The 13,320-nt window shown below is 43.6% G+C and overlaps 1 protein-coding gene across 3 annotated transcripts in view; it reads right to left on the minus strand.

Annotated features, from left to right (window-relative positions):
- The window catches only part of BCL11A (B-cell CLL/lymphoma 11A), a 210,780-nt gene that overhangs the window by 195,357 nt on the left and 2,103 nt on the right, over positions 1-13,320 (minus strand). For all 3 annotated transcript variants that reach the window (XM_015425497.1, XM_015425496.1, XM_015425495.1), the window contains exon 2: positions 7,957-8,286. In XM_015425497.1, coding sequence (XP_015280983.1) covers positions 7,957-8,286 — 330 coding nt within the window. The remainder of the gene's footprint in view (positions 1-7,956; positions 8,287-13,320) is intronic.

A 13,320-nucleotide genomic window follows, 5' to 3' on the forward strand; every position in this document is an offset into this window, starting at 1 on the left:
CCTCTGCGTCCCAAGCCCTGATATTCCTTGGATGTCTCCCTTCCAATTACTTGTCAGGGTCGGCCCTGCTTAGCTTCCGAGATCTGACGAGATCGGGCTTGCCCGAGCTATCCAGGTCAGGACCCAATGTATCAATGGCCCCGGTCACACGGGCAGAAAACTGCGGGGGAGAAGCGTGGCTGTTTGCCCTGGGGCAAACTACTGCGCAGTTACTCGATCAGACCTCCCATGGAGGTCCTGTGGAGGTACCGTGGAGGTTCCATGGCAAGGGAGAGGTGCTGATCACAGGACAAGCCGGCGCACAACGAAGAAGCACGCGCCGCGGCAAAATGTTTTGTTTTTGTGTGTACACGACTAATGCGCAAGCTCCGTTGGGTGCGTGTGCGCATCCACAGAGACGTGGACAAAAAAAAAACACCTTATTTGCAAGGGGACATGGGCGGGCGCCGGATGCCACCAGAAACACGATCAGACGCCCGCCCTTGCCCCGCAGTTTCCGGAAACTAGTACCTCCGAGGTACTAGTTTTTTGCCACGCAGTTTCGGCTGGAAGCCTCGGTTGTGCCACGGGAGTGCTACGCTTCCCAGATGTGCTGGTGAGATCGCGCCCGGAAACTCCGCCTGTTTTCCGTCTCACTTGTGTGGCTTCTGTTCCGTGTGACCGCAGCCTCTGCTTTGCTTTATGTTAACTTAGTAAACAGAACTAACTGAACATCAATACTGCAGGAACTGGGGAAAGGATGATCCTGTTAATTCCGAAAACCATCTTTCAGGATGGCAAAAGCCAACACTTTCTGCCACACCCCTCCTTCGGTATCAATAAACTGTTGGCACCTCATGGTCAGCAACTGACCAACACTGCTAAGAGACCCCTTTTTGAACAAATACCCAAATGGGTTGCACAACTGACAAATTCTATTATTTTCCCATTAGATTTTTGCTGTTGCAGCCAACCAACATCACTAAAAATTCTGTGTCAGCCCAGCGCCTGTGGACAAGTCAGTCCATATGCTTAGATGTTTAGATGTTAATGAGAGCATATATTCAGGGAAGGGGGAATCTATCAGTCGTACAATGTAGACGGTAGAAATACCACATCAATGACAATTCCGACTGTCCTCTGTCTAGAACAGGAGACACACACCAAAGAGTTAAAGCTGCATCATCTCACTGTATATCCGAGTGACTCAGAAGCTTGTTTCTCGCATTTCAAAGCAGTGAACCCTAAGCATTATTTATCTGAGGAAAATGGCCTTTTATTGTAATACACAAGCTTACTGACTAGAAAATGGCTCAATGAGTATCCATATTTAATATGAAACAGGGCAATAAATGCCTCACTGCAGAATTCTTAACCGGACCCATTCTTAGGTTGTTACTGTGGGTATATTTTGTTGAGACACTTATCATGAAAGCTCATTTCTTCTCAGAGAGCATTTCAAAATACTGGATTTCCCCCTTCCCACCCTTCTGAATGCCAAAGCAATTTTGTTCTCTTCCCCAACAGTTAGACAGTCTCCCGAAGAACCGCAGACCCAGAAAAAAGATATTCTTGTGTCCACTTTTTTGAACACCCGCTTCAGAGGCAGCAACGCACCCACCTACCCCCTGCTTCGCCCATCATACAGAACGCTAATTGTACAAGGAATTCAAAGAGTGTGATGGTTAGGAAGCAATGGTTACTAATTCAGGTATTCTGAAACATAAACTCAGTGCTATGACAGAACTGTCTTGGATTTAAACTCCCAGGGCGGGGGGAGGGGGGTGGATAAAAGAAAAGGGGAAATATCACTCTTCTTAATTATTAGGGCATGAAAGCTTGATCACCTGGATCACATCAACTGTTCATGAACCGGAATCATTCTTTTATTCCCGGGGGGGGGAGACACACAAATCCTGAATTCTTCACTTCTACCCACCGTCTCCTTATCTCTAAAAGAAATTCTAAGATACAGTCACCCCTGCCCCTAAATCATGAGCATACATTAGGGAGAAATACCACTGTCCAGAGACCTGCGCATACCCAGAGCTCCAATGCATGCCCAGAGCTCTTGTACATACAAGCTGCCCCATTCATTGTTATAAAGAGAACAAGTGCCAGCAGTTAAAGGAATGAGTACAGATCAGCCTTCTCCACCGAGTTAAGCAGAACAGGCACTGCAAGCAGGAGAGAGAGCATACCTGGCTCCTGCACCTGAAACAAAGCAAGCGGATCAGGGAAAAGGTGTGTAAACCAAACGGCAAAGGCAACCACAGTGTGGCTGGATGTTCCATGGATCTTAGGGACCCAAATTTGTGTCCTGCCAGAGATTACACAGTCAATGTGAGGTCCTGGGCAAAATGCCATCTCAGCCTTTCATCTGTAAAATGAAAAATTTTAACTAGCTACCTTGCCAGGATTGTCACAGACAGGATAAAAATGTGATGTAAATTACCTTGCACAAACCGACGTATAAGGCAGCAGCAATAACTTAATTTACAGCGGATATGTTACCAGCAACGAAGAGTTTTGAAATCTCTATACAGTTCTTCCCTGCCACTAAAAGGGAGCCCAAGTACATGCTGCTGAATTTGCTTTTCTCACTTTGTCTCTCCCCATCCTCTGCAGTTTCCCTTTCACTGTCAAAACCTACGGTGCCGGATCCTTGGGGGAGGTACCTATCTCCATTGTATCAGTAACAATATCAGGTTGGATCCAGTGGCTCCCCTTCCACTAAGTGACAAATCTTCCACTGGATGAAGACTGCTTCTGCTGTCGAAGGAACTTTCTTTCAGTGGACAATTCATCACTTAGCAGAAGGGAACCAGTGACTCCCATCCTTTATGAATACCCAAAACTAGGGTGTTTTGTTTGCTGTCAAATCACAGCTGACTTATGGCAACCCCTTTTCCCAACTCTAAACTAGGTGGCACCCACACATTATACAATTTTTCACTGACCGACTTTTAACCAATTTATCAATTCATTGATTAGTAAAGAAGAAATATATTTGCACACCACCAAAAGGTCTACAGACTTGTCGGGGAGGGATGTGAAGATATATTGATCATTTCCTGTGGAATAAATGGCTGCTCCCACTTAGAGAGCCGATCTTTAATATTCTCCTCCGTTCCTCATTACAGTAACACACCAAAACCAGAAAACAGCCTCAAAAAATAAACAGGTACACTCTTAATTATGGAGACTGGATCCCACAGATCAATTATATAAAATGCTAGTTGGATCACCTGAAATTATACTGCCTAAAAAACCCTAATAAGACCCTTTTGCCACCTTACTGCATTCTCAGGCATGGTTTAAACCGTGACCTCGTCTCTTAACCCGGTCACTGCATAGACTGCCCGAATCCACTCACCCACATGCAGCAGAATTCAACCTGTGCACTGCCCCCCCACAAACACATATGCATTCATCACACCAGCCAGTTAGTGGGCAATAGCCCTTCCTTTTGCCTTCCAGGAACCAAGTGTCATTTGTCCCCTCTCCTTCCACACACCTGTGTCCATCAGCAGTCCCACCAGCCCTTAGGGACAAGTATATTGCTCCTTGTGTTAACTATTCTGGGCTTTTCTTTTTAAAAAATTTAAGGATAGAACTCTAACTACAAATTCATAAAGGAAAAATAGGGTTAAAGGGGTGTCTTTCTCACCATTATGACCACCACCTTTTCAGTGCCAGGGACGAAAGGAAACTGTACGGGGGAGGGGGTGCTTATTCTAAATTAACAAATGAGGTACAAGATCTTTTCTGTTCCGGTCTTTCTATATTTAACAAAATCCAGAATCGACTCTTTTGGGTGGGTTTTTTTTTTTTAACCAAACCCCGGTCTCTTGCATGTCACATTTATCCTGAAATATTAAAAATTACCTCAGAGAGCTCTTTTAGGAGAACAAGGAAAGTATGGCTGAAAGCATCCACTAATATTAAGGTCCAGTTGAGAGAAGGCTGCCCTGAGGACTGGCAGATCTGAACCTTGGTCCTTTTTCTGCTCTAAACTCCCTGTATCATCTTGAGCAACGCTCTACTACACCAGACTCAGTTTCCCATCCCTAAAATAAAAACCAGAATCACTATTGCCTGTTTCTGAGAGAATGAATTAAAGAGATAGCAATGCATTTTGCTTGTGAGAAGCACTAATGCCAACCAGTGGCAAGATGACACTGGTTTCCGGCAGGAGGATAATCCTGCATGCTTTACACTTTTGAGCCGTTCGCTTACTCGCAGGCTGGCTTGAGTCAAGCAATGCAAATGGCTGGAGTTCAGGAAGAGAGCGACAACATACAGAACAAAAGCTTTACTTCTTCTTGCAAATGCTTGTCACATTTTGGACCCAGCAATCTATTTGGTACCCCCTTGCTGCTCCCCACTCCCCACCCCACTTAATTCTTGCTTGACAGACACTGTGTTTTGTCTTCTAAACAGAGACGTTCGATATGTAAATACCGTGTTACATCATCGAAGGGTTACTCCATATTTGGTGATTTAGCATGCCTGCAGTACACAGAAGATCAGAAATCCCTTCCGGCAGGCGCCTGCTTCACTAATCATACCTCCTTCCCTCTCAGAACGTGGACGGCACGTGACATAACGGTCACTGCTGTACGTTTAGGCTGCAGTCGCTCAGCCTACACGCTATAGATAAGTTAATAAGGCTGCAGTTTTCATTATTTTAAATGTAGCATGCTGCTTTTTATAATACACATAAAATACTACCTTATTTATCTAAGTGACCAAGAGGATCAAAATAATCAGAAGTTTGGACAAACAGGAGCACTGCTTTCTTAGAGTAACTTGGACACAGAATTATGCTGAGGATTGTGGTATTCGAAATGTATACACAGAGATCTACATACATTCAGACAAGCAGTTATATAAAATAGATAATACAGGTCCATGGAAACTTCAGTATAAAGTTTAGGGGAAACAGTCTGCAATTTACAGTCATATGAATGAAGGGGCTACACAAGACATAGAAGTGGAACTAAAATAGTTAAGAGTTGGCAGTAAGTCAGTGTGAAATTCAGAACAAGTGGAGAATTACCTCTTAGTGGGCCATCTGATTTTCAAAATAGTGGATGGAGGCTTTTTTTCTTTTTTTTAGTTTCACAGAACTCTTTTTCAGACACAGATATTAAAAGCAAAAACTTAAATTCCAGGGGGAAAGAGGGTCAATGTTTATCCTGGTTCTGCATCATCTTTTCTGTTTTGATATGTTGCTTTTAACACCTACAGAATCCTGTCAAATCTGAAAGCTCTTATCCAGTTGAGTCAGAAAAAGATGTCCTCTAGCTTGTTCTATATGGTAGTTTTCTCCAAAGAACCAACAGCATGAAAAGATTTAGATATGCACAGGGGCATGGAAATGCTACTAAAGACATGGACAAAATCTCTCTACAGGAAAAAAATTATGGGTGTGGTGGTGTATCTCACACACACACACACACATGCGTGCTCTTAGCATTAAAACTTCACCCAAATGCAAAATTCCTCAGAACTGCAAATGCAGCAAATTAAAATTTGGATCTGAGCACTGCTTCTGGGTCTGGCATTCATTTGCAAGTATATCCCTTCTTTGTGTTCTAACTGCTAATGCTTTTCTAAGGATCCCATTCTCTGTGATCAAAAATTGCATTTTCGGCACTGAAATTTGCACACTGTCTTGTACATTTCACTCCCTGCAAAATCCCTTCACCCTGCACAATCCACCGGCAGGCTGACAGGCCTGAATTCAAACCCAAATGTCAAAAGCCTGCACTCACAAATTCCCCAAAAAAACCCACCAAAAAAATTGTAGTTCAATTTAATGCTTCAATCTCATGTCACACTATACGAAAGTGTGCTCTCTCTCAGTCTCACACACAAACACACACAATGCAACAACACCCTCCCAAAGATACACATGCAAAGTGGATTTTAATTACTGTATAGGAGGTTAGAAAGGAAAAAGCCTGTTAGTCCCTACAGCTGCCATAGGAAGTAAGTCCCAGACCACATTTTGCTCCAGATCTACCAGCATTGACAAGGTTGTGCCAGTTTATGTGGCCTGTGAATTGCTCTCTTATTTCAGTGTGTGTGTGTGTGTGTATGTGATATATATCTATCTAGATAGATAGATATAGGCAAGACAACATGTGACTTACATACTGTGCTCCTTTTAATGCTGTAACATCCCTGAGGCTGTTCAAACAATAGCCCAAGTGACACTTTATGCAAAACTGCTCTGGCCTTCCCTCATGCTTTTATCGGATGCGTATGTCGACTGGGAGGCTGCATATTTTTCAAGCACTACTGAAGGCCAAGAGATGCTGTTCCCATTTCGCCATCTGGATCCTAACAACTAAAACAGGCCTTATTAGCCAAACAGACCTATCCACGTTTGTATTAACTTCAAACGTCTTTTCGCCTCGATTTAAAACACGGCAGCACACTGCAGCGTCTTGCCAGTAATTAAAAGTGGGGGGAGAGAAAAAGCGATTAACTGCAGGGAACGGCACCCGTTACATTTTATTTTTTTCCCTTAAATTACACGTTCAGATCGTTCGCATGCCCGAAAAGCCAACCCACCTCGGACATTTGTATGGGTGACATGTGGCAGTGTAAAGCCACAGAAGAAAATCAAGATACATCTGTCAAAACCACATCAGAGACAAGAGACAGCGGGGGGGGGGGAAGCATTTATCATTTGGCTGAGGAGGCAGGATTGCAGAAAGCAGCCTCCTCCTCTGTCAAACCAACCTTTTGAAATCTCCAGCATGCCCTTAAACTTTTCCAGGAAGCAGGCCTGTGCGCTTCAGCAACTGCCCTCTCTACTCTGGCCTGGGCAGTGGAAAATGGCATCTGAAAGTCAAGGTCAGCTGTGTCACTTCGCCAAGGGGCTGCCTTTAATTACAACCCACGCAGTGACAGCCAATATGGATCGGAGGCTGGGTGATGTTAACCCTTCCTCCCCACCCCCAGCCCCTTCTCGAGTTTGCAAGAAATAATAATTAAAAGGGGGGGGGGAACCCAGAGAGACTATGCAGCCAGTTCGAGCAGTCAAGGGTGCTGCTAAGACTCAAATTTTGGAGTGAAGGCACTTGATGCTGCAGAATTAATTGTGTGCATGGACCGTTTTGTAAGACGTGCGTCTGCATGTTTGGGGAGTGGGTTCCATGCTGCTGGACTTCTTGTCTGCTCTGACAAGCCGGCACTAATGAAGCTCAGGCTTAAGAGAGGACCCAAAGCAGAAACCTTTTCTGGCTCTGCCGCTTGAAGGGGAATTCAGTGGACCTCTAAGCCCAAAGAACCACGAGCAGGACTTGAACTGGAGAGAGGGCTGGGTTCATGGCCCACATTTGCTGAGGCTTCACAGGACTCTAAATACATAACAGACCTGGCTCAGGAAGGGACATCCAATCGGGTCTTGCAGTACATGTTCACAGCATGGAAGACAGGGGACTTCACGTACTTACTGTAAGAAGCACTAGTTGAAATGTCAGAACTGCCACATGATGCTAAAACATATAGCTGTGCTAACATTTTTGTGTGGGCTTATAAGCATGTAGCATGGCATAGCCATGGAGGCTGAAGGGACGCCTACTCCCCAGACTTCTCCCTTGGGTGATCTGGGCATGTTCGGATGGGGCTACCCCCAGTGTTACATTAGTGCTTCCTGCAAGACGACTCAAAAAGGAAGTGCATGGGATTACTAAGGCTAAGAAAATAAGCAAAAACAAAAAAACACAAAGCAGCTCATTGAAGAGCCAAAACTGAAACATACTGAGTGGCACGACATGGGACTCTAGAATCTACAGATAGTCGTAAGGAAATGGTATGCATGTATATGCTTCATATATAAACAGATATGCTTCGTATGAATTAGCAGAACAAAACTACAGGCCTTCTGCGAACTACAGGCTTCAAATGGGCAAGCGATAAACTTGCAATTGCTCCCCCCCCCCCATCGCCTCGATTTACCTGCTATATGTTCCTGTTTAGGGCAAATTCCTCTAGATGACGTTGACAAACAATCATCATCCTCGGGCGTGACCTGGATGCCAACCTCCACCGGATTGGATGCTTTTCTCAGCTCACTCGGAGAGGGCGAAGGGGGCTTATCCACAGCCTTCTCTAGGCAAAGAGTGCCATTGCATTGTTTCCGTTTGTGCTCGATAAAAATAAGGATGTCCCCCAATGGGAAGTTCATCTGACACTGGCCACATGTAAGGAGGTCGTGGTCCCCTTCTGGAGCTCCCAATGTACCATGATCTGGTTCGTCATCGGTGAGAATGGCTTCTAGAGGTTCGGCTACAGTTGGAGAGGACAAAAAAAAACACAGCTTTAATATCTCAGAGAGGAGGGGGGCAAAGGACAATTTCAATATTTCAGGGAGGAGAAGGAAGGAAGAACAGGGGTGGGGGGAGCTATCCCTGAACAAAATAGATCGATGTTTCAAAAAAAAAAAATCAAGGATCTTTGGGAACTACAGTGTCTCACCTTTACCCTAATATGTTGCTGGCTAATCTAACACAAGGGGGTACCCCCTGTATTCGACAGAGAAGCCATACAGGAACAAAAAAGACTTTATTTGTGCTAAAATAAAGGGGTGATTTCAGAAAAAGGGCACTCAACGTACCCCCCCAGTTTCTAAAGTTTTTGCATGCTTTTCTAAAAAAACAGACAAACAAGATTAAGCCAGTCCAGTCCCAACCGCAAGATGGCAAGAGAGCTTCCCCTTTACAGCATGTTGTCATTTCAACAGGAAAACGAATTTATCAGCAGCGCTATCTGAAGGGAAAGTATCTCTAATATGAGTAACTGTTAAAGAAGGGCCCCCCTTTAGAGTCTCTGTGTTAGAGGGTCCAAGCAACTATGCTCTTCTGAGCAAACAAATCAATGCAATAAAAACTCTGGAGGGAAATTAAGTTGTTATTAATACTCTCCAAAGGTCTTCAGAAGAGAGACTAAGAAAGCTACTTCTACAAATCTCTCTTTCTGTTTTATATGTTCTATGGGTTTGTTGGGGGGGGGGATTCATGGCTAGTATGAGATGTTTAGGCACCAAGTATTGTTTAAGGCTGCAGGTATGAGCCAGTGTGTGTATGTGTACATGGCTACAAAAATACAAGTACACATAATCACAAAGCAAAGTAGCTTGCATGCGCTGGCCTGTCAACTGGCAAACAGCACCCAAACAGCTCCGCTGCTTCTTTCAAGGCACATTTGCATGTTCTGTGTCCTACACATATAACCATACACAGAATCTCAACTGCAAAAAAGGCAAACAGAAAAGGAAGATAATGGTAATTCAAGAAAATCTACATATACTGTTGCTTTAAAAAAATCTCTAATTTTCAACTGTGCCACCCAGGAGGAAAAAAAATTATATACGTCTCCAAGTTATTGGCAACTGCTAGCTTAGATTTAAGGAAATATGATACTACCAGAGACATAAGAAAACAATCCAATTAGTGTGAGGTGGACTTCCCCCTCCCCCAAGGAAAGGAATTCCCAATCATTTAAAAACATGTTAGTACCGGTGGTCTTCCTAAGTTTAAAAATCTGTATAAAGCCAATTGAATCTGAGTTTTCGTAACAAGAAGGGGTAAGTCTTTTATTTGGATTTAAAGTACCTTTCTTAATATTGTCAGAGTTGATTAATTTCCTGTAGGAGCTCCAGAAAGCTCCATTAAGAAGCCCGTTTGTGCCCACCTATCACCGGCGGGTAGTTTAACAAGACAGACCTGTACTGGAGTCCCCCCCCCCCCCCGCCCTGTTACTTTATTTTGAATTAATCAGGCAAAAAAGGGGGGACCATAAAGCATTCCGGATTTCACAGAGAGATGACAAAAATCCAGCCTGGCTTGTGCTTCCCCTACAGCTACCACCCAGTCCTCTCACCCACAAACAAACGTGAAATGGCATTCTTGCAAAATATCAAATGCAGCAGTTACAGGAAGCGTGGCAGGAGGACCAACACCTCAACAGTTAATCAGGCTGACCTTCTTTAGCATGCAGCCAATTTCACGTTTAATGAACTTAAAGCCACAGAGAATCAAAAAATAGATTTTAATTTGACTGCACCATATTAGGACAGGTTTTGATAAGGTGCAAAAAAAACCCAGAAAATTTAAGTTAAATTTATTTTCAGCGCTATCTAGGCAGACTATGGGGAGGAGGAGTAGGGGTATAAGAGGGCATCGAGAGCAACTCCCAAACGAGCAGAATGAAATCATATTGAAGTCAGTCTGCACCTCTCGTACCTGGTCTCCAAATAGAACAAATGGCTATAATTTCTGGCCTTCAGAATTACTCCTGATTTAAGGTAAGGTCAACTACAGAAATACAGGAGTTGCATTCTTCTTTATGCTGAAGTCTTCAGCACGTGGAGGCACTCATCTAAGCTCACTGACCATTTACGGTAACACATATGTTAGTTTTTCCGTAAGTGCCAAAGAAAAAGAACAAGTATGAAGGCAATTGCAATTCTTTCTGTCTGGAAGACTGAATATCAGGTTGCATTTCTGACCAAGTGGCAACACAAGGGCAGGTAATCCCAACAGCTCGCTCGCTCTCTCTCTCTCTCTCTCTCTCTCTCTCTCTCTGATATTTTAACTTGGATTATTTTTTCAATGCAAACTTTGGAGCAACAAGATGTCAGAAAAATTTAGCATTTCTCTGTAATAGGAACCCCTGCTTCTCTGGTTAGTTAAACGGCAACATTTTCTTGTTTCTTAGGCCTGATGTGTTCATGAAATGAGTAACATGGTTTAGCACAGCAGACAGTACCTTTTCCAGGCAGTTAAAAGTTCAAGTGATGCTAAACAATAGCCACCAGCATACACAAAACACTAGAAAGAGATTTCTGAAAATCTCTAAATCCAGGATGGGTTCTCAGCAAAATCAGCAGCTCAGAAGCTTTGATTACTCTTTCACATTTCCACCAATTAATTTTATAGGAGACAAAAGTTCTCGAAAATAACAAGATATTCAAACATACACATCTAACCCCCCCCTAATCTTCATCCCCCCCATTCTTAACATAAATGATTGCTAATTAAAAAGAATGATGGAGCAACATTAAAAAAACCCACTTGGCTCGGTAAGGTAAAGAATCAAGGGACAACATTATTCCTGCCGTTATTTTAAACCAGGTGCCTCATAGGGCGATCCAGTTCATATCTGCTGCTCATTTGCCTGCTACATTTTTTTTTAATTCCATAGCCTCAGCCACCCAGATATTTGTGCATTTGATTCTGCTGTTTAAAATTTCCTCTGACAAGAGATCTGCAAGAAAAAATTGATATCTGTAGCTATTCTTTATAAGCGTTAACCTTTAAAAAAAGAAAGAGCACACAGGGGGAGGAGAGTGGGTAAATTCAAAAACAAAGCCTCTCTACTCTGTGCCATGGATTTCACCTCTTTCCAAAGGCTAGGAGATGAAGACGGAAGGAAGTAGAAAAGAGAGGGGAGGAAACACTTTCCAGGTTAGAAAATATATATATTTTCGTATTTGGATTTTTCATCAAGCTTTGCCTGCAAACCATGAAACAAAGCAAAAATCTCCTTTAAAAAAAATGAAAATAAGAAATGACCCAGCAGCAGCCGAATTTCGAGTTTACCTCCACGTGTACCATAGGATTAGTTTAACGGTTAGAAACCACACGTGAAAGCCAAGCTTGGAGGGGAGGGTGTATTTTTAAAACAAACACCGAAAGGGTGGGAAGGAGCATGCAGCATTTAGGTGAATGGAAACGAACTTGGGAAGAAGCACAATGGCGAGGGAGAAAAGCCCAAGGAAGGGGAACCTTCAGGGGCAAACACGTGCAGGCCAAGCCGGGATGTTTCCTCGCCTGTCGGCTCAGGCCAGCCACTCTCTTTTCAAAGTACCCTTTTTTAGAAAAATGAAATTATTTTTTTTTAAAAAAAACAACAACAACTATCTGATTTCAAATAAGGCTGGAAGAAGCAGGGGAAGCCACCCAAACAAAAGCAGATGCTTTTCAAGTCAAGCCAAAGAAATGAGAAGTCACTGGAAAGAAATTCACACCCTTGGCTCTTTGCAGTCGCAAGCTTCGTCTTCCATGGTGCAACTCCTTAGCAACGCCAGGGTGGGTGGCTGTGTATATATTTAAATGTATATGCATATACATTTAAAAAAAAAAAAGAATTCAGGTAACATCTCAGCCCTTTTTATTGTCTCTGGCTCATCTCTGCACTAAAGAACCTAGGGATGTTCTCCTTTGAGAAGGGGCAAAACTGAATGCCAAGTTGTTAGCACTCCTGATCAACCCAGAAGTCTTTTTCTGCTGTTTCTTTCCAGTGGAGGGCCACTGGGACTGGGTATCACAGCAACTGAGAATCTGAAAGGAGGGCCAGGGAAGGTGTCATTTCTAAGCACTGGATGCTTTTGCTTCTTTCCCCCAGCATCAACACAACAAGATAAAATTAAGAACAAAGGGGGGGAGTGAAATTACTTGGACTGAGAAGGAGGGGGGGAACCTCCACATGCTCACAAACACCGCCCCCACCCCTCCAACGAAAAACGTAGAGAAACTGAAGCACAGAAGGGAAACTGATCAAGTGCAAGTTCGTGGCGCTTTTTTGATCTGACTCTGCCTCCTAGCGGCCAAAACTGGCATTTTTAAGGCGGGAGAAACTGTTTTAACCCAACTCTCCTATAGATTTCCCACCCCTCCATTCTTTTCTTTCACGGTTGGAAGGGGGGGGGGCATTAACAACTTGCATAGCATCTGTACTGACTGGCCTAACAAAGCTTTCCGCTGAAATGTTTAAAAAGAAACGCATGGTTATGTATGTATACTGTGTGTGTTGTTTTTTTTAAATTCTTCGATGTCCAAGAATATATTTTTTGGGGGGGGGGAATCGGGGGTACCGGCAACCTAACAGTCCTATTAGAAGGAGGGTTAACGTCTTCAAAAGAGTCACTGCACTTTTCTCTGCCCCCCACCCCCCTTTCTACAAAGATGGCACGTTTGGGATAAAAGTCAAATTAGGTTTATCAGTTTGGCCGAAGGGAGGAAGGCAGAATAGTTGTTGCAACGTGTTTGGACGGTGATAGGACGTTCGAAGTGTGACAGTTATGTTGCAATAGACAACACAACTCTCTCTACACACAGGCGCACACACACACACACTCGTAAGAAATTAACGGAAAGGAAGGGGGGAAGATAACATACTCAGAAGGCTGTTTAAAAAACAACAACACCACTTTCCCCCCTCGCATTGTGTTGGGGATTAAAACCTGCTATTAGGGGTGGTTTCAATTAAAAGACTGTGTTGGAGCACCGGCATCAGTGTACATTGCAATGCAGGCAGGGG

Source organism: Gekko japonicus, unplaced genomic scaffold, assembly GCF_001447785.1.
Source record: "Gekko japonicus isolate JY-2015 unplaced genomic scaffold, Gekko_japonicus_V1.1 scaffold480, whole genome shotgun sequence".
Lineage (NCBI taxonomy): Eukaryota > Metazoa > Chordata > Lepidosauria > Squamata > Gekkonidae > Gekko > Gekko japonicus.